Source organism: Zootermopsis nevadensis, unplaced genomic scaffold (assembly GCF_977971745.1).
Source record: "Zootermopsis nevadensis isolate Lab colony 2312 unplaced genomic scaffold, Znev_1.0 Znev_ptg000030l, whole genome shotgun sequence".
Taxonomy (NCBI): Eukaryota; Metazoa; Arthropoda; class Insecta; order Blattodea; family Termopsidae; genus Zootermopsis; species Zootermopsis nevadensis.
The window spans coordinates 19274782-19298823 of record NW_028259162.1 but is presented as its reverse complement, the minus strand read 5'-3'; the positions used below and the strand labels follow the sequence as shown (position 1 = coordinate 19298823).

The 24042-nt window shown below is 38.5% G+C and overlaps 2 protein-coding genes and 1 long non-coding RNA gene across 10 annotated transcripts in view; 1 reads left to right on the top strand and 2 right to left on the bottom strand.

The window, feature by feature from the left end:
- The window catches only part of p115 (General vesicular transport factor p115), a 31392-nt gene extending 29484 nt beyond the window's left edge, over positions 1-1908 (bottom strand). For 3 of the 4 annotated variants that reach the window (XM_022069568.2, XM_022069569.2, XM_022069570.2), the window contains exons 1-2: positions 1710-1907; positions 803-1031 (exon numbers count right to left, since the gene is read on the bottom strand). In XM_022069568.2, coding sequence (XP_021925260.1) covers positions 803-1031; positions 1710-1787 — 307 coding nt within the window. In that variant the 5' untranslated portion in view covers positions 1788-1907. Of the gene's footprint in view, positions 1-802; positions 1032-1709 lie in introns of all 4 variants that reach the window. The other variant, XM_022069571.2, reaches the window with a different exon arrangement.
- Positions 1909-1925: 17 nt separating this feature from the next.
- On the top strand, positions 1926-20161 carry LOC110832501 (uncharacterized). Its single transcript, XR_002543929.2, has 3 exons — positions 1926-2147; positions 16615-16736; positions 18154-20161. It is a non-coding gene; the product is annotated as an uncharacterized LOC110832501 (long non-coding RNA).
- Usp16-45 (ubiquitin specific protease 16/45) lies at positions 2450-23670 on the bottom strand. 5 transcript variants are annotated; one of them, XM_087358877.1, is made up of 14 exons: positions 23594-23670; positions 20799-20899; positions 18570-18712; positions 18201-18343; positions 16604-16710; positions 15116-15240; positions 14785-14934; positions 14493-14711; positions 12838-13080; positions 10172-10385; positions 7558-8547; positions 7242-7426; positions 6001-6108; positions 2450-5922 (listed from the first exon to the last, which is right to left on the bottom strand). In XM_087358877.1, the coding sequence occupies exons 2-14, from the start codon at positions 20896-20898 to the stop codon at positions 5707-5709; spliced, it is 2943 nt and encodes a 980-aa protein (XP_087215003.1). In that variant the 5' UTR covers position 20899; positions 23594-23670; the 3' UTR covers positions 2450-5706. The 5 variants fall into 5 exon arrangements, with proteins under 5 accessions (XP_087215003.1, XP_087215002.1, XP_087215001.1 ...); XM_087358876.1 differs by having other exon boundaries at positions 23561-23666; XM_087358875.1 differs by lacking the exon at positions 23594-23670 and adding an exon at positions 23244-23554.
- Positions 23671-24042: the final 372 nt, after the last annotated feature.

The following is a 24042-nucleotide window of genomic DNA, read 5'->3' as shown; positions in this document are numbered from 1 at the left end:
ACTGAGTCATCTTTTAGTAGCTGTACAGAGCAGGTACTTTTAGCAAAATAACATATACTCAAATTCTGCAAATCCCATGCACAACCTTAAAATCACAATTTGGTGCACAGTGAGTGCAAGCAAAATCATAGGGCCTATGCTTCTTGAAGAAATAATAAACTTTGACAGTTACATTTGACTAATTCCAACTCCCTACTTCAGTGATTTAACAGAAGAAGAGAAAATACAGTTATTTCATGCAGGACAATGCCATGGCCCACAAAGCAAATTTCTCAATGGCTACACTAGAAGTAATCAGCACATACTTGATAATTTGAAGATTGTGGCCTTCTAGATCTTCAGACTTGAATCTGTGCAATTTTTATTTGTGAGGAATACTAAAAGACAGAGCCTATATAAATAATCAATATTCTTCTCAAGAAATGAAAGACAACATTAAAAGAAATACTAATATTTCATGATTAGAGCCCCACTGCGTGTCAATAAATATATTTTTATGCAAGGCATATTCAGAAACAGGAGGTCAGCACTTCAAAATTCTTCTATGCACAATCATGTTAATGCAGTAAAACTGATAACACTTCATATATTGCAGGGGAAAATGAGCTAATCATGTGTGTTATGGAACTTCACAGGACAACAGGAACACTGCAACACTACCAGCAAACAGATATAAAAAAGGAATACATTATTACGAGAAATAACAGACATTTAAAAATATGATCACTGTTACAGACATTTCTCAAACACATCCAATATGCAGTCACTTCTCCTCCCACTCTACATTGTTGTTATCACTTGCCTTCATCTTCAAAGCTCTCTGAGGCTGTGATATTGCAGAGTGTGTCCAGTGCATATCCCACAATCTCACAGTCTCCCCGATCCATTTCCAACACTTGGCAAAGAGCATCCATTCCTTGGGCTCCAACTTCAATGCGAAACTTTCGTGATAAAGCTTTGAGTGCTCGACAAGCATCTCTCCGATCATCCAGCAAAGTTGAAGACCGAACACGATCTACCAGCCTCTCAACCTTAAAAATGTCAACATATGAAGCACAGTTTCCTGCACTGTAATCCAATTTAGAGAACACAATCATCGCTCAACAATGTAATGGAAGGATAACACTAAGATGTATGTTAAGGATGTGGGTTGTAAGTCACAATGGAAGGTGGATGGAACTGACTCTGCATTGTGTCCAATGGTGGGCTTTGGTATTTGTGATGTTGAAAATTCAGGTTCTTTATGCTGAGTGTTATATCTAATTGAAACTAATTATAGGAAATTAACTGTTAATCTGAAGACCCACTTGTAAGACCAGTGTTGTTTACAAGGTTTTACATTTATAATAAACAGATTGCATTTAATATGAAGTAAACTTATAGAGCAGGTTCAAAAACAGTGGAACAGTAGTACGAAACAGGACAAAATAAAAAGCGTATATCATTTATACAAACAAACCAGCTGTTAAAATTATCTCAAGTCCTGGGAACACTGAATACCCTATACAGTATGAACCTGAGTCATGAACATTTGATTAATAAATGAACTGAATTACCTACAATATGTTCTAGTAAAAATAGGCTTTCTCAAGTTCAAGTGTCATGGGCTTAGACCTCCTAACTTTGGTTAGTTCTCACTATTGCTGTGCAATGTGCGGTAACATTCAATAACATTGTATGAATCGCACAGTACAACATTTACTACACACCGTTTCCGCTCCTGTGGGCTGCAACCCTTCTTGTGGTGTTCCAAGCACCGACTTTAACCCACTCTTAAAATATTCCATGTTAATTCTAATAATCTGCTGTAACTAGGTTATCTACGACCGTAATACACGTCACATATCCGGCGGACATGCTACTGACAAATAATTGACAGTTGCGACTTGAACAATGAATCACGGACACCAACTGTTACTAAGCAAACGAGAATGTAAAGTATGATCTTTATGTAGATAGGCCCTACTTCAAATATTTTGTGCGATTTTCTTCAGCAAGTTGGCAATTAATTCTTATGACATTTCTCATCCAAAAATACAACGGCGTGTCAGAAAAATAGTTAGCTGCTATTCAACCTATACAATTCTCCTCCCTCATGATATCTTACGAAAATGAATAATTCTGCTACGCAAATATTCCGGATAAAAGTGAGTACATGCGAACTGATTTAACCATACTTGCCACATTTTCCAGTGCGGTGACACATCTAAATACTTTCTCTGGTCGATGGATCGGTTGTGGTGGTCCGCATAATTGGCCACCGAGGTCTCCAGACCTCAAGCCCATGGATTATGGTTTGTGAGGGTGAATGAAAAGCCAGATTTACGAAATAAGGGCGACTACAAGAGACGAATTGATCGCTCGCATTTTGTATGCTGCAGCCCGCATAAAGGAACGTCACGATCAGCTCGTCGCAAACTAGTTAATAAGTGCATTGATGTTGAAGGTGGAATTTTCGAAAACTTGTTCTTTATTAATATTCACAATGCCAATGCAAACAGCCATAGCTACCTAACCATTCAGAATTGGCCAAATGTTCTTATGAACGTTTTAACTTATAAGGACCTCTACCATCTCCCCAAATATTGACCTTTCCTCCAGAAACACACTGTATAAAGTACATAGTCTATATGTACACACACATATACCCAGCAGTACAACAGTGCATACAATTTTAAGAGTTAGGGTTGTTCAGTTAGTGTAGTGTCTATGGACTGGATGACTTGGTTTTATTCCTAGCAAGGGCAATGGATTTTTCTTCTAGCCCCCCATCCAACAGCTACCAGAGGTCTTCCCCAGAAGGTTAGTGTGACCAGTGCATAACACTTCTCACTCTCGTCCAGTGCCAAAGTCAAGAATGAGTAGGAACTATACATCTCTCCTCCCAACTGCCTCCATGGCATGTTGTGGGCCAGCTTTACCATTGTATACAATTTCAGTGCAGAATTATATAATAAATACTAACAAATGACACAATAGAAACACTCAGTTTTCTTCAAACTTCAGTTCCTTTACAAAATCTCAACACACGCTCCATGTATCACCAGACACTCATCAAAATAATTAATTTATTGCCACACTTATGTTAGGGTCACGCCATCAACATTCACCACCGCAACAGTGATTCTATGCTGGAGTTCCTGTAATGTTACCAGTAATGGGTGCTAATAAACCTGGTCCTTTGTAAACCCCTTTGAAGATATGTCAGAGGACTGAGGAGGTCAAGTAATTAGATCCATCACATTCTACCTACTGTCCACTTTGATGATGTGATCATAACACTCCTGGTGGAAGACAGGCAAACTAGCAAGTTTGTGAGTCTTATTTCTTAAATTTTCATACTATATGAGCACAATGTCATGCATTAAATAAATTCATACAAAATTAAAACACTATGCAATTGTATTATAATAATATCTTTCTCTCACTCACTCATTTACTAACTAACACCCACTTTCACATACATTTGGGGACCATTGGGCTGAAGGGGACAATCTGAACAGTGCAAAGTCAGTGGAAGAGTAATGCCACTTAAAACTTTTACCAATAAATTTAAGTATACAAACAATAACAAAAATCTGGAAATTCCTATCCCAAAGTTTTCATGGCTGGAGTTCAATGTATTTTATTTTTTGGTAAACATATTTTTGCCAAATGTGTTACAGCTTTTGAGATAATTAAAAAGGAATTTTATGCTGCATCATTTATTAATTTAAAAAATGTTGGACTGGCCCTTGATCGAAAACTTCTACTGTAAGCTATTAATGAGCAAGCACAAAAAGTTAGAATTCACAAACTTAAAATCTTAAGGCAATAAAAGAAAAAGCAAGCACCTCAAGTGTTAGCATAAAGCATATGTTTCCACACTTGTTTATGTTTTATTTTGTTGAGCGTAAAAATGACCACAAGGATGCAAGTGGACATTAAACTGTTGCTTTCAATGCTGACATGAAAATGCACTATATAACAAACTGCTGCAGCCATATGCTCCCAAGTTCAATTCAAAACAAACGTATAAATAAACACCCCATCACAGCAAATACAGCAACCATTAAATGTAAAATATTTTTTCCTATAAATAGAAAACTAAAGGCAGTACAACAAAAGGTACAAACATTTGTAACAAAATCAAGCCCATTCATGATCACCAGACCCTTGACGTAACAAGCACAATGCATTACAATCTTTCTGCAATATATGCTAGTAACTATAATTTACAGTATGGTATAACCTCTTCTGGAACACTACAATTGTGCCCAGTGTGTGTAGGTACATTTAAGCATGCAGAAATGCAGTCTGCTGCTACTTCAGAGACTTTCCACCACAGGTTTCTCTGCCTCACTATGGTTTATGTAGGATTTTAGGTTTCACAGCAGTGGCCATCTTCTAGGTTGCAGCACATTGCAGTCTGGTAGTTCACCTACATTTCAAAGGTCCTTGTTGCCTCAATGAGTCATCGCCCTGACATTGGAGAGAGCATGGTCTCCCAAAACACTGGTAAACTTCTAGCAGACTACACAATGCACAATCTCCTCACTATGGTTTCTTAACCCTTTAAAAGGAATAGTACCTAGAAGTGCCACCCGACTTAACAGGTAATAATTCGGCACTTCTTTCACAATTCATGGCCTTGATATTAGATAGCAGACACAATATGTCTGTCTATAAATCAGTGGTTCTCAACCTTTTGGGCCACATTTACTGGCTTATTGAATCACAGGCCACCAGCTTATAAAGGAGGAAAACCCATTGAAACTTATCTATAATTTATTAAAATCTTACTATTGAGAACAGGTTCACTTAAGCCTATTACTCAATAATGTGCTCTGATAAATTTAAACTAATGATTTTTCTTTAAAATATTCACTTAAAATTAACCGTTTGAAGACTGAAGTTTGTCAAAATAATGTTTAAAAATTTATTTTTTACTGCAAAGAAAACAAAATGTATATAATATTCTATGGCTCTCCGGTCCATGGCCTCTTCCATTCAGTCTTATTGTTAGGTCGTTCTGTCTGAGGCTTGGATTGAGGTTTCGAAACAAAATGTATCTATATTGCAAAGATCAATTTGTTAATGCTGTTTAAGGAAAGAATCTGAGAAAGACATGAAACCAATAGTGGGTAAAATATAATGCTGAATATTAAAGCAGGTGTTACATACATTTACTACTAAGCTCTAAAGGGTTAATTAAATATTTAACCAAGATGGTAGCTATTTTTTCATCATACAGGAAGATACAAAAGCACAAAAACATACATGGGCAACATAAAACATGTTGGAGGGCTCCATGCAGCAAAAGCCACAGGTTGAGAACCCCTGATACAAACAAATGTTTCCCCAACAAGACTGTCCCCTGCATTTAAATAAAGTTTTATGATAAATTATACACAATGCAGCAACTTGTGTGCTTGTTCTGGAACCAACATTTGGTCTTTGATGAAAAATATGTGAGCTTATTAAAAAAACCTTAGAAGTTACCTAAGAAGGCCTCCAATTATGGTCTCTTGTCTGCTTATAGAAATGGCAGAATAAATTACAAAGGCAGAAATTAATATACAACCAGTAATGTTTTAAAGGATCTCCTCAATCACCACTGCTGCACACAGCAATATTAATAAAGAAGCATATCTGACACGCTGTATACAGTTCATCACAAAAACAAATTTCAGACTATGAATGGATGATCGGAGACAATGCCTTTGTCTACCAGATGCGCTCATAAAAGAGCAGATAGGCTTGACTGCGAAGAACACGGTCCTCCCCAACTTCACTGACACGAGAATCGCTCACAAAATACCACTTCCCCGCAGGAGCCTCTGCACTGCCACCTTCCTCATCATCCACCCTCCGATGGGGAACCTGACGGTATGAGGGCAGGAACAACCATCGTGGATCACTGTCTGGTACAGGGGCACGCACCTACAGAAGATAAACGCATTATCCTTCAGAACCAAGCACAGCCACTTTATAGGCACTCTCTCTTAACACAAGCCTTACCTTCACATAGGCAACATAGTGGCCCCCATGAAGCGTGCCACTGTGCTCAACCACTCCATAGAGCGCATACAGCACCTGATTCTGTCCGGGTTTCAGCATCAGCGAGTCCTACAGTGTGCAACCAACAGATGTGTCACTTGACTACTGTTATCAATATAACATCTGGCAAAATTTAACCAAAATATAATTAATTTCATTATTACAAAATTAAAATAAACCTTTAATTTGATTTTCATGTTGCAAATTGAAATTTGCTTCAAACATGATATTGATGCTTCACATTTCTTTGATAATTATAAATACATTGCACAATTCCACACATAATTTTTTGTACCCTTTCTATGAGCTCTGTGTGAGTCCTAATGCAAAATGTATGACTAATATGTACTTATTTATTCATTGTGTGGGTGTGTGTGAAATTTCTCCCTTACAGGCTTATCTGTGCCTGGTCCGTACACACTCTTGGAAATTACCAAGGAACACTGTGCCACTTTTAAGCATGCTACTGCCACGTGTGTGCAATTTGAATTATACACTTTAAATTTAAACAATTTTCTGCACCCTTTCATGGTGTATTGGCAGCTGCAACGTCGACTCAGAAACTGTGGGTTGCTTACCTAATATGAAGAACATACCAGAGACAGACATGAACACACCCATAGAGTCCTTTACTCATGCTACAGTATCAAGAACATTCTGTAATTCACGATGAAATAACAGGAGAGAACAATAATCGATTATGGCATCATCATTGCAGGAGATAACACAATGTATGTAGAATTAAATCAATCGTCAGTGTCTAAAGAATCTCTCAGTAAGTCTTAAGAAGAGATGTTCAAAAGTGTTTACTGATATCAGTAAATTCAAGATACAGGAAGTGCCATGAGGGCTGAACAGTTTGCAAGATTATTTGTAATTTATTTATGGCTTATTTAATGACAACCAATACCAATAACTCTTTTAAATAGTGTTAAATGATTTGATGACAATGAACTGAAAAGGATGTGGGAGGAAGCTGTCATTACTTAATATAAGGTATCCCAGCATCTGCCTCAAGAGAATAGGGAAAACCACAAGAACCGTGTCAGGATATTTGGTCACCACGCTGATATTTGAACCCAAGATCTCCCACATATATAGGAGTGCTGAACATTCAGCCATGATGTTTGGTGTCACAAGATGACAATCACTTTGAAGCAGCCCACAAAAATCTGTTCTGCACTGCACAGCGTAAAACGCACCTTGTACATAGTAGAACAGATAGGTGCCAGGTCAAGCACTAGAGGAAAGCTGACATGGCGTGACATCTTGCGAAACATGGTGCGATGCACTTGGAACCTCTTGAGGTGCAGGATCAGCACTGCAGGGGGGCTTTTAACCAAAAGCTGCTTTGTGGAGTTTGTGCACACCATCTTGCCTTCCTTACCTGTGCAAATTAAAGTAACAATGACAGATGACAGATCCTGTCTGACAATGTAAAAACATTGACCCTAGCAGGCTGTTTTCTCACACAACAAATTTATATCAGATTCAGACATATTTAATGCTTTAAATTACCCTGATTATGGCACTGGGTGCACTTCTCACAGCCAACCTTGTTGTTTCCAGTCATAAGCTCAAGCGCAGTGAACTGGTTCAGACACGACTGGATAGAGCACTCTCCATCATCACATTGGTACCTTGGTAACAATGTTGCACTCCAGCTAGCTACCCCGCCAGTTGACCGCACTTCACTGGCCGTCACCCCACTTGAGCACACCTCATCAGCTACTTCCCTATTTGACTGCGTCTCGCAGGGTGCCTGTGCAGTTGACAGCACTTCACTGGTCATCTTCTCATTTAACTGCACCACACTAGTCTCAGTACTACCCGATGATAGTACCTTGCTAGTCATGTCTCCTTTACCAGTGTTATCCAACTTTAACTCAACTTCTTCAGCATCTCCTCCATAAACAAGTTGCTTCTCCTCATGGCCATTCATGTTTGGCTCAGTTGTCTGAACAAAATTGGTGCACAAACGAGAAATATCATCACACAAGTCTGAAACTAAAAGATTCTTCACACAACCAGAGTCATCCTCGACAGGACTCAGCCTTGCCACTCCCTCCCCACTATCCGCATAATCATCATTATGAAATTCAAAGCGAGAAACTGGCCTGTTCAAGTCAGGAGACATACAATCCGTGTGAGCACGTGTTGAAATCGAGCTGGAGCAATCTAAGTTCACTTCAGAAGAGACTGAACTGGGAGACAGTGGGCTGCCCACAGATTCTAAAGTAGAGACAGGGATTGCGACCACCAGCTCTTTGTTCATCTCCGTCACTGCTCTGTTACGCAGTGGTGACATGGACCCACCCACGTCTGCTGAGGAAGTAGGACTGGCCAGGGCAGAGTCTCCATTGGAAAGATGAGGCACTGGACTTTCAACTGCAGAGTCCTCATTGCCAGCTTTCTCAGAGCTGTATCCTGATTCCCCCATATCGACACCAAGCACCTTGGATCCCATATCTTGTTCCACATTGTCTTCCACGTCTGCATCGCTCTGCTCTGTTACACAACCACAGTAAAATGCAAGTCAGACAGAAGTGTTAACTATGCAATTCAGCACACTCTGGATATTACAAACCACACAAAAACCTACTTCCCCCAAAACCAATTTTGATATCAATCTCTTGCCTCCATCACAGGCTTAATGTTGCTGTCCAAGATACTTCTCCATAAAAATTCTGTACCTGTTTCCTCCAACCATGTTGTTAAGTACAGGTCACCACAAACCTCATGATGTACTAATTACCACACTTATACCTAGAGAACAGAAATGTCATGATGTTTCTCAGTACGCATGTAGCTGGTTCCCCACATGTGTTTCGTGAGCATAATATTCACTTCAACACTTCATCTTCAGCTATTCGGAAACTTGAGATCTCAGGACATATAGGCATCAAATCAATACACGTGAGTGCATATGCAGATGATATAGCTATTATTAGCAGGAATAAAGCTGCACTGGAAGAAACAGTATTAAAATTGATAGAAGAAACAGAATTAAGGGGGCTAAAAATAAATGAATCGAAAACAAAATATATGAAAGTTACAAGAGCAGCAAGAAATGTCACAAATAAATTGAGAATAGGACATTATAATTTTGAACATGTGCAGAATTTTAATTACCTGGGTTCACAGATTAATACTATAAATTCAGTAACTAATGAAATTAAAGCACGTATTGTGAATGGTAATAGATGTTACTATGCCTATCAGAATTTAATGAAGTCTAAAATACTGGGGAGGGAACTTAAACTGAGAATCTATAAAGTTCTGATAAGACCAGTAGTCACATATGGATGTGAAGCCTGGACATTAACTAGCTTTGATGAGCAACAACTTAGAATATTTGAACGCAAAATATTACGGAAAATCTATGGTCCAATACAGAATAGTGATGGCTCCTGGAGAATTAGGATGAATCATGAACTAGATTGTATCATACAGGGAGCAGATATCGTGAGGCTAATCAAAAGCAAAAGGTTAGCCTGGCTTGGCCATGTTGCAAGAATGGAAGGAAACAGGGTAACTAGAAGAGTGATGGAATGGAGACCGATGGGAAGAAGGATGAGAGGGAGACCACGGAAACGATGGATAGACGACGTGGAGGAGGATGTGAGGACGATGGGAGTAAGGGGATGGAGAAGAATTGTGAATGATAGGACAGAATGGAAAAAATTCATCGAACAAGCTAAGACCCACACAGGGTTATAACGCTATAAGAAGAAGACTTCATCTTCAGCATTGTGAAACTGGAATTTTGTTATTTAGTAATGAAATGTGAAGTCTATGTGCACCATGCAATGAAGACATAAGGGAGTGGAGGTATAGCTTCATATAATCTTAACCTTGACCTTGGTAGTGAGTGGTCAGCATCATGCTGTAGATGCTGTAACCCTGGGGAAGAGTCCCCCAGTATCCACCGGTTAGGAAACTGAGCGGGCTCCAGCGCTGGTCTGAACTTGGTAGGAAATAGGAAAGTATATGCCCCTGTCAGAAACTGAACTCCAGTTGTCCAACCTGTTGCCAGTCACTATACTTTTACAAAAATGAAAAATCTAATTTCTGACTGCGTAAGTATTATGCTCCAAACTAGACTTTCCAAAGCAATGCAGCAGGAACTTACCTGATTCAACAGTATTATTTACTGCAGCATTCTCCTTGGCACTGATGGATTGCCCCCGTCCTGCATGCCACCCTTTCTGTCTCTTGTGCTCTTTTCTTGCTTGCTTGCGCTCCTTCTTCAGCTGATGCTTAGATGGCTGACCCTCTGACACATTACCACACACATCAAATGACTCATCATTGTTGGACTTTCTTCTCATAACTGGAGGCTGCGGCTGAAATAAAACAAACAAATTTGCTGGAAGCATGGAATAAGATGAGCAACAAAAAATGCGTAAACATTTTGAATATGAAACCTGAAGAGAAGAATACTTGACTGATGTCTATGAACAAGGAAGGAAAATACTAAAATGAAGGGGAAGTAAGATGTGTGCTTGGTTTAAATAGCTGAAGACAAGGTCTATAGTTATGTTTCTGTAAACATGGTAATGAACATTTGGGTTACACAAAAGCACAGGATTTTTAAATCAAATTAATAAGTGCCAACTGCCCAAGGCCCTGTATAATGAAGCCAGTAGGTTATACAGTGAAACCTCTATCCATCGTTCCCGGAACTATCGTTTTCCCGGATGCATCGTCCGTTTTGTTCGGTCCCGAATACATCCCATATAAAATAATGTTACATTTTCCCGCTTCTATCGTTCCTCGAACTATCGTTTTATCGCATCGATCGTTCAAAAATCTTAGTCCCGTCCCACAATTTTCCCGCAATGATCGTTTCTGAGAATTTAAAATGCTGGGTTTTGAGATAAATTATTACCGAAAGACGCACAATGTTTTTGGAATACGCAGTAGCGGTAACCTGTTATGTCGCCCAACCAGCACAGATTCTTTTGGAATGAGGGGTCAGCGGTGCAGGGGTGATAGTTGGAGTGAATGGCGGTGCCCATTGTGAGAAATTTTACGATTTTAATTTGGGTGCACTCATATTTCGTTCCAGCGATGCCAGATGGCATGTGCAGTGTGAATTTCTTCACAAATGCTTTTATTATAAGTACAAAGGAAAGGCTGGCGGCACTTTTCATTCTTCTGGTTCATCTCGTTTCCAGCGGTTCAGGGTCTTCTACAGCTACGTTTCGTTGAGTTCGGCAGTAATAGTATTTCCATTCTTCCTGTTATTGTCCGCAAAGGGGGTGGGAGCGGTGAGGAAGACGAAGACGACGAATGCGAGCCCGAAGCTGTGCCGAGTTTTGCCGAAGCGCACGCTGCATTGGCGAAAGTGAAGTCGTTCTTTTATGCGCTTAATATTAGTGAACGTGACGAGGAAAACATTTTGAACGTGGAAAGTGCTCTGTTTGGTCTAAAACGTAAAGTTTCGACAAACCAGTTGTCCATTAAAGACTTTTTTGGTAAAAAGAAGTAACTTTGAAAGAGAAACATTGTTTTTTTTAAATTTTTAATGCTTTCCCGCATCTATCGTTTTCCCGCATTCATCGTTTTTATTTCCCACCCCCGCCGAAAACGATGCATCGAGGTTTCACTGTATATGAAGTATAATGGAAATTGGTAGGTAATCTCATTACAGCACAGAGTTTCACTCCTAAAAATGTCACCAAATTCTTTCACATACTTTAATTTTTTTCAAGACTTCCATGTCCTGTGGACAGACACTTAAAACATTTTAATTATATTTCTGCAAAGAGGCTTTTAGTCATCTTCCCCTTTTTAATTGAAGATGGCAGCCGAATCCAGCTTATCAAATGCAGTATTTTATAATTTAGACCAGTGGTCCCCAACCTTTTTGTGCCTACGGGCACATTTGAGAGTTTATGAGATCGAGGCGGGCACCAACCAATTAACAAACCCAAATTTTCTTATCTAAGGACAAATAATATACAAAACAACACGACATTTAATGATATGAGAAACCATGCAATCAAAAAATACGTACTTTTATAAGTACAATTATTATTACTCAAGTGGGAAGTTAGTGTGATGTTTGGCACTGCATTTCATCGGCCAGTTTTTCAAATTTGAAAGTGTAGGATGATGTTACTGCTCGCAAACAATCGTCGAGATGGGCGTCAGTAAGTCAAGATCTGTGCTTTGATTGTATAATGTTCATGGCTGAACGGCCTTTATTATTCAGTATAATCTCTTTCCGTAACAACGCGGGCACCCAAAGAAAGCCTTGGTGGGCGCCATGGCACCCGCATTGGGGACCACCGATTTAGACAATGGACAAAGTCCAAAAGAACAATTATTATAATACACCATAACCAGAAACTTTCAAACTTCAATCACAATATACGACTTACACTTTTAATGGATATGATTACTCCTATATTTCTCTATCTGACAAATCAGTGGCATGAACCGTGCAGTGACTTTGTGTACAAAGTCCAAAATTTCAACAAATTGTAACAGTGATATGATACAAATAACAAATACATGCACACTGCCTGCTACTGAAATACCTATCCTACATACTTGAAAAAGCAGATCACATGCCTTTCTCAGTCTAACTTAGCCTAACCTAAACTAACCTAAGAAGAAATAGTGCCATAAGCATCTTATGGACATACCTGTACACAACTGGTCAATCATAATCTTTAGCTGAGCTGCTGAATAACCAGTTCCAGGACCATAAAGCAGATTATTTTCCAAGCTGACCACTCAAATCCATCTACTAAGATGCATTATTTCAAACTAGTGATAAGATTTCACCTTGTCGGCCATGACGGGCAAGCTGAGGTCCAAGAAACTCTCCACACGCTGAGAAGTATGAAAACAGTCTTGACACTCAAGGGTGCTTACTAAGAAGCCACGAAACACCTGCTCTGGGTGGAGCATCATCTCAGCTGCTTGGCGTCCATAAGCCTTTGCCTTTGCCCTCACTTCTTCTTCCACATCTGTTGGGTTTGATTTCTCTGACAGTCCAAACAGGCGAAGGATGGCACTCTGGTATCTCTGCAACAAGTCATCTGTCATAACAGATAGCATGTTGCCAAATATAAACTACCTGTCATTCTAAATTTAAAAAAAAAACCAGGCTATTCTCCATCATTATGTTCACATCCTGATATATTTCTGGTAATATATAAGGTTTTAAATGTTTCCATTTGACATAAGGTTCCAAAAAAGTATGATTCCACGTGGTACTTTATTTATACTTCATCTGCAATGTTGTACAGTAGATTCTGGTTAATTGGGCCATCGGTTAATCGGGGCAGCCGTTTATTTGGGACAAATCTCAAAGAACAAAAACAAATCAATAAAATAACTGGAATTTACTTCACTTATTTGGGACACCATGCCATTTAATCGGGACAGTGAGTGCTAGATGGCGTGCTTGTGGCATGGAGAAGTCTGTGAGTCATCGCTGATTCACACAGTAATGAACAAGTGTGTATTCACTAGTACAGCAATTTGAAATTAACCCTTCACCGTGGTTGGACGTCTTGTGACGCCCTGGCATTTAAATTCCCGGTCTGCTGTTAAGCCTAATTTCAAAAGCCCATAATTATGGAAACAATAACGACTGATATATGATGTTTGTAGTTGATCTGGTGTGGAAGAAATGCTCTTTCTGATCATGTATTGGCAACGTCGCATTCTTCGATCTCTAAAGGCTAGTCTGTGAATAAATGCGTGACCTAAGAGGTTACACAATCTTCCAAAGAACACTGAGCTGTTTGTTTGTAGAGGTAAGATAACTCATTCTCTCAGTCTCATATGACACGATAACTGCTCCAGCGAAGTAGAGAGGAAAAAAAATTATCTGAAACGGTCAAGGGGCTCCATAATATATATATATATATAGATATACCGTTATGTTTATCTGTGTCTTCAAATATCAACAATTTTAGCACCCCTATACTCAGAAGTCTATAATCAGTTGAGTTCTTAGTAAGAGACGGTTATAACTGCCAAGTATGATGCATATATGTGGCCTTCAGTTCGCTGTCAGAATATCAGCTGGCGCAGACATATTTACTCCCGCGTATTATTGACACAGGAAAGAAATTCAATGCCTCAAAGACATTGCGTCATGTGCAGGAACCGCTAGAAAAAGATAAAAACTATGTATTTTGGTAGTGTTGACTTTTGCTGACGTTTCAATAAATAACATACAACTCTCAACGTCTAATCGACTACTAGCATTTGTCACACACAGGATGTTCATATTATACGCTGAAATTATAAAACCATCTTTTAAGAGGATTTCAGTGAAGAATTGATCATTATATGTTATACAGTTCAAACGTTATGATAAATAAAGTGTTTTAGAGCAAAATTTAAATGGCCACCACTCCTCGTCAAGCAGCGCGGAATTTAAATTCCCACGTTGAAGGGTTAACAAACATCATGCCAGTACACACCTTAAGATCCTCGGTTCTCACCCCCTCCAGCAGATGTCTCAGTAGCTCGTGTGAATCATGTTGCTCCCCACCTCCAAATTGTGGGCAACGTTGGATCAGTTTATTCAACAGACGAGTTGGATTGAACACTTCACATTTGGAAGACTGCAGCTCCACAAGTGTGCAAGCCAGGATCTCAGTGAGATTACCCCACTTGCACAGTTCACCTTCCAGTACAGGCTACAACAAGAGACATAATATTATGCCCAACTTCCTAAGACAACCCATTAAAGAGCTATGCTAGTCCACTCACCAAGTCCGCCTCTGCTGTCACCCGGCCTGACAGCTGGAATTTGGTGCCTGATTCACTCATTTCCTGCAGCACTGGCAAAAGGAATGGTGTCTGTGCCAAGCATTGCAACACTGCATTGAAGAAGCAAGTATTGCCAACATTGCACAGCCCCTAAACATTCAACACAGTCACAAAGACAATTTTTTTTACAAAGAGAACATTTTTCAGTACGAGTACAATTTCTGCAGCAAATTACATCAACTTAGGCTACATCAAGTATGAAACATAATTATCCTACAGAAAATCACATAAACTGCCAACGAGAAACCTAAACCACTCCACATTCGCTCACCCTGACTCGTGGTAAATTGCCAGTCAGTGCTGCCACTTTCTCATTTTTCACTGGTGTAGGTGATGCTTTTGTGAAGGCCCCTACAGATGTCCTGTCACCATTCTCTTCAGCCCTGGTATCACATTCTTAAAATAAAAACAGTATCAACTGGGGACATACGAGGAGAGTTTGAAAAGTAATGAGATTGGCAACACCGCTCATCTTCAGTGGCCTTGATCGAGATGGCACATGTGCTGTGTTATTTCCCAAAGTGTGGTTAGCTATTAGCGCAAAGGTCATCATTTTCCATAGCGCGCGTGTTTGTATGAGCTCTGTTTTGCAATAGTGAAGCAGAAAGACATTTAATATGTTTTAAGGCAAAGATGTGAAAGAGAATTTTGTGTGAACTGGGTAAAAGTGGTGAAGAGACGTTACAGAATGCAATAAGCTGAGCTACAATATTTCGATCGTGGAAGCATTTTAATGACAGAAACAAAAGGGTGGTTGACAAAATGATGATGATATTGGTTTTTGACTCAAAAGACATTATTCTTCAGCACTGGCAAAGCAGAAAAAAAGATCAGAGTCCTTGACGAAAAGGCGGTTTCTGCAAGACAAGGCATGACCGCATATTGCATATGTGGCGACGGAAGCGCTAGCAGACATCGGTGGAACACCTGTAGAACACCCGCCCTACAGTCCAGATCTTTGCCCATGTGATTTTTCAGCATTTCCAATGCTTAAACATGAGCTATGAGGGCAGAAATTGAGCACTGACACCGAAGTGAAACAAGCTACTGCCACTACCATACGCAAGGTGTATGGAAATGGCCTACTGCACGTGTTTGAGAAGTGGGTGGGGGACTGCAAAAATGTATACCATGTGAAGGCTGTTACTTTGAAAAAAGAAACAATGCCCAAGCCTCAGGAATCCTCAGATAGTGAATAATGTGAATAGTCTCATTACTTTTCAAACTCTCCTCATAGTAAGACAATAAACAATATTTTAGACTTTTTTCTACAATATGGCATCAAGTGCATAAATCTTCTATCTTTATGACTCTGAGAAACAATAATTTTTGATATACCTGTCTTCTGCATGTTAGGCACTGAACAACATTAGATATATCCAGTATCCATTTGGAAGTGTTAAACAAGCAAACATGACACTTGTATGATCTGAAGCTTTCACGGTGACCAAGTATACTGAATTATTCTTGGGCTACCAGCCATGTAAGGTGGTTTAACGGAGAAAATACTGATCTTTCGAGAACCATCTTCATCCTTGTCCTCAACGTACTGAGTACCCTGAGGATGAGGACAAAGATGGTTCTCAAAAGTCGGTGTTTTCTCCGTTAAACCACCTTACATGGCTGGTAGCCCAAGAATAATTCATTAAGCATGACAATTCTTATGAATATACACACTGTTACAATAATTGTTTCATTACCATGTGATCTTATTTGTCTCCAAAATATAATTATATGTGACCATAAAACTGACACTCACTTTTTTTACAGTTTGCAGGGGCCTCCTCCAGTCGCTTGATGAATTCAACACATTCGTGAAGTTTCTTGCAGCAGTGTGCAGCAATCTCACACCCACAGTCATAACACCTGCACGCATCACAACACAATATAATGTAAATTATTTACACAATAAAACTCGCGTATAAACATATTTAATAAATATTCTCGTTACTAAGTTTATAAATACCCAATGACATGTCTACGTTCACAGACATTGAACATTAACGGTGACCCTTTAAAGCTGAAGCGTGCCTAAATAATACTCAATAACTATGCCTGTACTGCAAAGAAAACACAACACTTCAACCATTTCAAAATTCAAATAGTTAATGCTGTTTAATGAAATAATCACTGTTTACACTGAAAATTATATGCAACGCATAAATACAAAATGCTAAGTTACTGATTATTAAAGCAAGTGGGACATACACTTATTCTTCTTTATTACGCCGTCTCCTTTACAGAAGGTCGGCGACATATTATGAACAGGATTCTTCCATCCCTTTCTCGGACTGGGACCTGTTCATATATGTTTTTAGGCAGGTGATACAGAAGTGGTTTGCCATCGCCTTCTTCAGTGTGTGAATGAAGTAATTGTTGGGATGCCACGGAGAAACCGGGGAAGAAGCCCCCGGAGGAAAACTCCGTGTTGCCTAGACCACGGCTTTGCCCAACACAAGTTATAAATTCGGGCAACGCCGGGAATCCAACCCGAGACCCCAGGATTACAAGGCCAGCGTTCTAACCGCTAGACCACCGTGGTGGCTGTACACTTATTACTAGGCATTAAAGATTCACCTCATGTTGATAAGATTATGAATATTACAACAGGGTTGAGGGTACTGATCAGATGAGAGAAATGTTGCAACACTGCTTCAACAATTATGACTGAGACCAGTGTTGGTAAGACACTGTTTGCAACAATGCAACCTGTGGTAATTCTGGAACACAAAAATGGGAACCAAGGTCATTGTTCGAGCACATTATCAGGAATTAATGTAAGCCACCACGAAAACTTCAAATCATTCATTATCATACATGGATATATACTGAAACATCTTCCACCATGCACTGAAAAAAAATCTTCAGTGCTAAAGAAAGAGTCTGTTTTCTTCCCAAATTTCATCAATTACAGTTTTTGACCTCCAGACTTCTGACTGCCTGAAAAGATAGGAGCACCTACAAAATAGGATTATGTTTAACCTGGATGATACTAATGATGATAATGATAGTGCCAAATCATCACTGTTGAAGTCTTGCATTTCACAATTCCACACAGTTGCAACTTTGCCAGAAGTACAGTCTGGATAAGCCCATCAGAACATAGATAATGGTTCTGTTTGGTCTCAAACATGAGAAAAATGTCACAAAAGCTCCCTAGATCACATTATAATATTCCAACTGTTGTGGTAAGAACTCAGAAACGATTACTGTACAGACACAACCACATCTAAAGGAAATTCCTGATATGAAATAATCACGTAATTAATGTGTACGTATTAATTTCATTTATTATTTTGGTTGTTACAGAATGTGATGTGTTTCCTGTAACCACCCCACTCAAAGAGCAGTCTTACCAAATGTTCCACAGCTCCATGTTGATGACCAGAGTATGCGGTTCAGAGCGCGGTGTTTGGTGGTGCTTGAGAGCATGTTGCCTCCGGGAGCGACCACAGGCGAGATATCCACACTTAAGACAGAGCCACAAACCAATGTCCTGCTGTACAAAGATTATCCTTTTTATTAGCCATCTGGGACTATAGTCTCTGGTTTTGTTAGTAATTGCTAAAAGTTTGCACATGATTTTGTTTTTTCTTGAACAATATTACTTAATCAGGCAATATAATTTCCTTCAAGCCATGATGGCATACACCTCAGCGATGGTTAGCTTACAAGCAGCTGCTCTCACTATATGGTGGACTTAAGGCACATTACAGTTCACGTACCTCTTCGCTGATTGGAAGGCCATTGCTGGTGCCTGGACACTTTGCACATTCCGAGCACTCATTAACATTTCCGCGAGCACGCAATGCTTTCTTCACTCTTGTTATATCTACTGCCTTGGTGACATGAGGGCAGCACTTACCACCTGAAGAAATGCATTACTCAATCAAACTACCTCATTTTAAGATTTGTTCAAAGTGTCAGCAGCTATATCTATCAGTGTAAAAGCCAGTAACAGTTCTGTTTAAAGAATGATTTACTTAACAGCTTAATAAACATGTGGCATAAATCATTGTAGTTACTTAATGGAAAGTATAGAAAAGTTACGAATGAACAAATACAAAGTGATTATGAATTACTGGCATTATGATGCTAGCTGTATGCTTACACCACTTCTGGTTTAAGACTTGGAAAATTTCAAGTATACTTCGTTTTTTGATGTACAGAATGTACATGTCACACACAATTCTATTTTATCACAGAAAACACATAGCACCACCTGAAGATAGTCATTACATGCTAAAACAGGTACTGGAAGTAATAATTAATGATATTAATAATAGAAAAATAGTAGTGCAGATGGATGTGAGATGTTAGTTTAATCACTATGCAACAGGATACCTCAATCAAGATTAAAAATACCAGCAGTGTTCTTTTCCATTAACTGTTTTGGTGGCTTTTGGAAAATAGAAGACATATGTAGGCCTGCACAGAATGAGACGTGTAACGTTGAATTAACATTAAATACAATGTGTATAGTGCCAGCAGCATCACTGTATGGAGGAGATGGACTGGAGCAAGACATTACAGACTCTTCACAAGAACGTTCTTCAGTACATTTTCATTTACCACAATCTATTATGAGAAAATATTTATTGCCTACATATTTAAAAACTTATTTTTAATTATGCCAGTAAAAGTCTTCCCTATGCTTGAGTACCTCAGTGACCCCAAGAGCTACTGGTAGGGCCTCCCTAGCCAGATTGGTTGAGGGGGAGAGGTCAGACTAAGACAGGTACCCTGGTCCTCCAGGTTGGGGGTTGGTCGCAAGGCTAACAACCTTGCACCGTATAAAGGAAGATGTTCCGAAACCTCAAAGCCTCGGACTGACAGACCTAACAGAAGGACCGAATGGAAGAGGAGAATTGAGGAGACCATGGACCGAATACGGACCGGAGAGCCATAGAAGAAGAAGAAGTCTTCCCTATTTAAATTTTTATCTGATAATACAGTCCATTGCCTGTGTTGGGTAAGAGTTTCAGCATCTTAAATGTAATCCCACACAGATTTTTTAATTTTTTAAAACAGGCCTATATGAAGATCATAACTTCCAAAATATTGAACATATAAGTATAAACTTTACACCAAAGATTACTTGAGGAGAATAAACTTCTGTACAACACCTAACTTTGTATTTCTCACTTTTTAGATAATGGAGATACTTGAATACTTCTGAAAAAAAATGGCCTGCCATATGTTAAAAGTGCCAAATTTCAGTAATTAATGGATTTAATCAAAATAAAAACAGAAACTTTTGCTTCATGATACCTACTTGTAAAACAAAAATAATAAAAATTACTGATGATATGGTTTACAGCACTGTTTGATTTAAAATGGAATAACCCGTCTGCCAAACAGAAGAGAATGCCGTTGTAGGATAATATGTCAGGCTGCGTCAAATCATATGAAGGAACACCCAACAGTGCCAATTTCACCCATGCCAAAGAAAAAATTTCCATTCATACACGCAAAGTGACTTTAATGAAAAAGAAACTATGTACATTTGTGGATTGTCTGAAGTGCAACTCTACAAAAGGGACTGATTCCAATGATATCGCATGAGAAAGCAATATTAGTCGGTTCCCTAAACACACCTAAACAATTTGCTGTTTGATAATTCGATACTTGTATGTAACAAAGTTCTGATTTAGAAGAAGAGGGTGTGCTGTGTTTTGTGAAACATGATGCCTAGGCTGCAGGGACTGAGTAAATTTTATGTCTTGAATGTGAATGTATTAAAACAAATTTTGTACAGAAGTGGATGTGGATGAACCGTTGTACAGTTGTATGATAAACAATACTTGTTACATTAAGAATAACTTGTGAATCCCATGAAACAATCCTTACCAATTCCTTGGCATATGCAACCTCACAGTTTCAAAACTGACAAATTTGCATTTATGTAAATTTTAATTTGAATTATTCCAATGTGCCAATGGAACAATATTCACCTGTGTTATTTGCCTGGTTGTCATCGCAGCTCTCTGTGGAATCTCCTCCATTTTGAGCCGATGGTTCCTGCTGATGACGATTCTTCTTTTTTTTTACCATTCTGAACACAATTCACAACAAGCATGAGACTCTACAAATAAAGTATTTCCAAATTTCATAAAGCTATCAAAAGGTACACCAATAATTGATGTAGTATGAGTATAATGTGATGAAGATACAAGATAAGAGAATACATTACTAGAAATTTCACAAAAACCTACAAAGTACTAAAGCAGTGAAGATACAAACAATGAATCTTTCATACACTAGTCAAGTTATCTTTTTACATAAGAGTATGTTCCCAAAAATGTCTAAAAATTCTACAACATATCCAATTACTATTTACAATATATGTCACATATCATCTCTATTAACTAAACTATATACTAAGCTTTGCTAAGAGGGCAGTCACATCATTCATGAAAACTGGTTTACTATGCCTACTCCCACTTTATTATAGTTGTATCCTGAATTTCTCAAAACATAAAAGAACAGAACTTCATAAATTTGCATTAGAAATCGTACAACTTCCAGTTTAGTAAGAATTCAATAAAAAAATCGAAGGGGTAGCGTAACACAGGAGTTTTACTAGAAGCTAGTAGAAAGGTGGACCTAGAAACAAATTCAGAAAAAAACTAAGTACATGTAAGTATCCCGTCAGCAGACAAGTGGGCAAAATCATATTAGGGTGGCTAATAAATCCTTTGAAAGTGTGACAAAGTTCAAATATTTGGAAACAACAATAACAAATCAAAATGATATTAACGAGGAAATTAGGAGACTAAATTATGGGAATGCTGGATACTTTTCTGTTCAAAATACTGTCTTCCCATCTTATTTATAAGAACGTACAGATTAAAATATACAAAACAATAATTTTGCCTTTTGTTTAGTATGGGTATGAAACACAGATTGCAGGTGTTTGAGAATAGGGTGTTGAGGATGATATTTAGGCTTAGAAGAGAAGAGGATGGGGTATGGAGAAAACTGCATAATGATGAGCTAAAAAATTTGTACTCCTCCCCTGGTATTGTCATGGCAATTAAGTCGATAAGAATGAGATGGGCGGGGCATATAGCGTGCATGGATGGGGCAAGAGGTGTGTACTGGGTATTGGTCGGGAAGCCTGAAGGGAGGACACCGCTGGGGAGACCTAGACGTAGATGGGAGGATATCAGGCAGGATCTATGGGAGATAGGCGTTGAAGGCAATTTTGCTGTCCCAGGACAGGGACTGGAGAAGAGCTTTGGTTAATTCAATGATGAAGCCTTGGGTTCCATAACCCATCTAGTTAGTTAGTTAATATATAGTTTTGTAATGTTTGCTGTTTTCTGAAATAAAATTGTAAATGAAAATAGCATTATAGCACCACTAGGTTTTGGAAAATTCTTCAGTTCCATGCCGTAAAAATTAATAATTACATGCTTCAGAGGTGAAGAAGCACAATGGAGCCCTGTATCAGTAGGACAACTAACTCAAACGCTTTAAAAAAACTGCATATCACATTGGATTCAGACAACTGTGGAGAATATTAAGATCTGAAATTGATCCAAATTGGTGAAGAATATGAGACACCTCTAAAAATTGTCAAATTTAAATTTCAATCAGTTATAACAGCAGGAGAAGCAGTTAATTCCACTTACATGCCATAATTACTCAACAAACAAATACATTGTGAAAAATAGAAGCTCTTTACTGAAAACTTGCGGCATTCTTCTGATCTAAAGAAGAAAGGCCAGCCTTTGTTTGATGCTGTTATAGTCATCTAATTTCATGAGAATGATAACAGTTACTGTGTCCTGGCAAGAATTTTTATGTCTGTGAAACAGTAATTTGAAGAAACCACGCTGAGAATATGTATATAAGATATTAGTATATTAAATTATACATGATGTTAGTTTCATATGAATATCTCCATTAGTTTTGGAAATACAGTGTTTTGTATCATTTAAAGCTTCCATGACTGATGTAGAAATGTCCAGCATTACACAAACTTCCGCACTCTCTACCTTAAAAACCAGTAAGTTAAAAACCAAAATACTCAGTCCTCTCACTATCACACCAAACTTTGGTTACACAAAGTTTCATGTGCCGAGAATTCAGCTGCCAGACTTTTGGCAAAATTGATTTGGCATGGATGCTAACTTCACTCTATGTCAAAAAAGAGTGTATTACACAGAAATCAAGTTGTTCAACAAGCTTACATCAAACAATAAGCATTCAGACTAGCTTATAAAAATACAGAAGTATGTATGAAAAGATATCCTAGCTCACTCCCACTCAGTATCAAAATGTACTTCAAACGTTCTGGTACTGCAAATATGTGTTCAGCATAATTTAATCTACATACAATACACAATATACATTATTTATACCTGTACTTTTGCAAAGTGTATATGACTTACTTTTATTTTACTTGTACAATTATGCGGCACGTCTTTTCTGACGTTAAACGAAGACTCAACGAATTGTAAATAAATTAAATTCAAATTGTATAAACCAGGGTGGATGAATATTGAGATTTCCTATTGTCTGCCGTTCATATTACTAAAACCGGAATTCCACGTTTTCATTCGATTTAGGGAAGTTCCACACAAGCAAGACAGAAATAAAACATTCAAGAAATCATCACCAATATCTTCGAATAAACTACAGCCAAATGGCTTTCATGCATTTCTGATGAGTTAAGAGTACTCTTAACTATCCACATTTTATATTTTACCTAAATCAATTTTTTTAAACAGCAAATGCATACCACTGCGTTACCTCATTACCATAGATTATTACCAACATCATTACTTCAGACAGTGTCCTAGTTTTATGTGTAATAAAGATTGGTAACTCAATGTTGAAAGTTGGCAACGCACATGACCCTGATTTTAGTGTTGTTATCTATCGGCAAATCATAGAACTACTATGAGAACGTAAGACTTGAGGTTTGGCGGCCAGTCGGTAACAACGTTAACCACTATCAAATTTACTCTATTCTCCCTCCCCCTAGCTATAACATAGGTTCGATTAATTTTAAACAAGCTCAGAAAGTGTATTCCGCACCGGCATGCACATTGTTTCCTCATGCGAGAGAGAGAGAGAGAAAGAGGAAATTGGTGGGGGAGAAGTGAGAGACACTTCGATATCTAAGGGGGAGAAAGAGCATCTTATAGCTAGAAGGTCCCCAGGCAATGCCCGCTCGTCCTTCTGTTA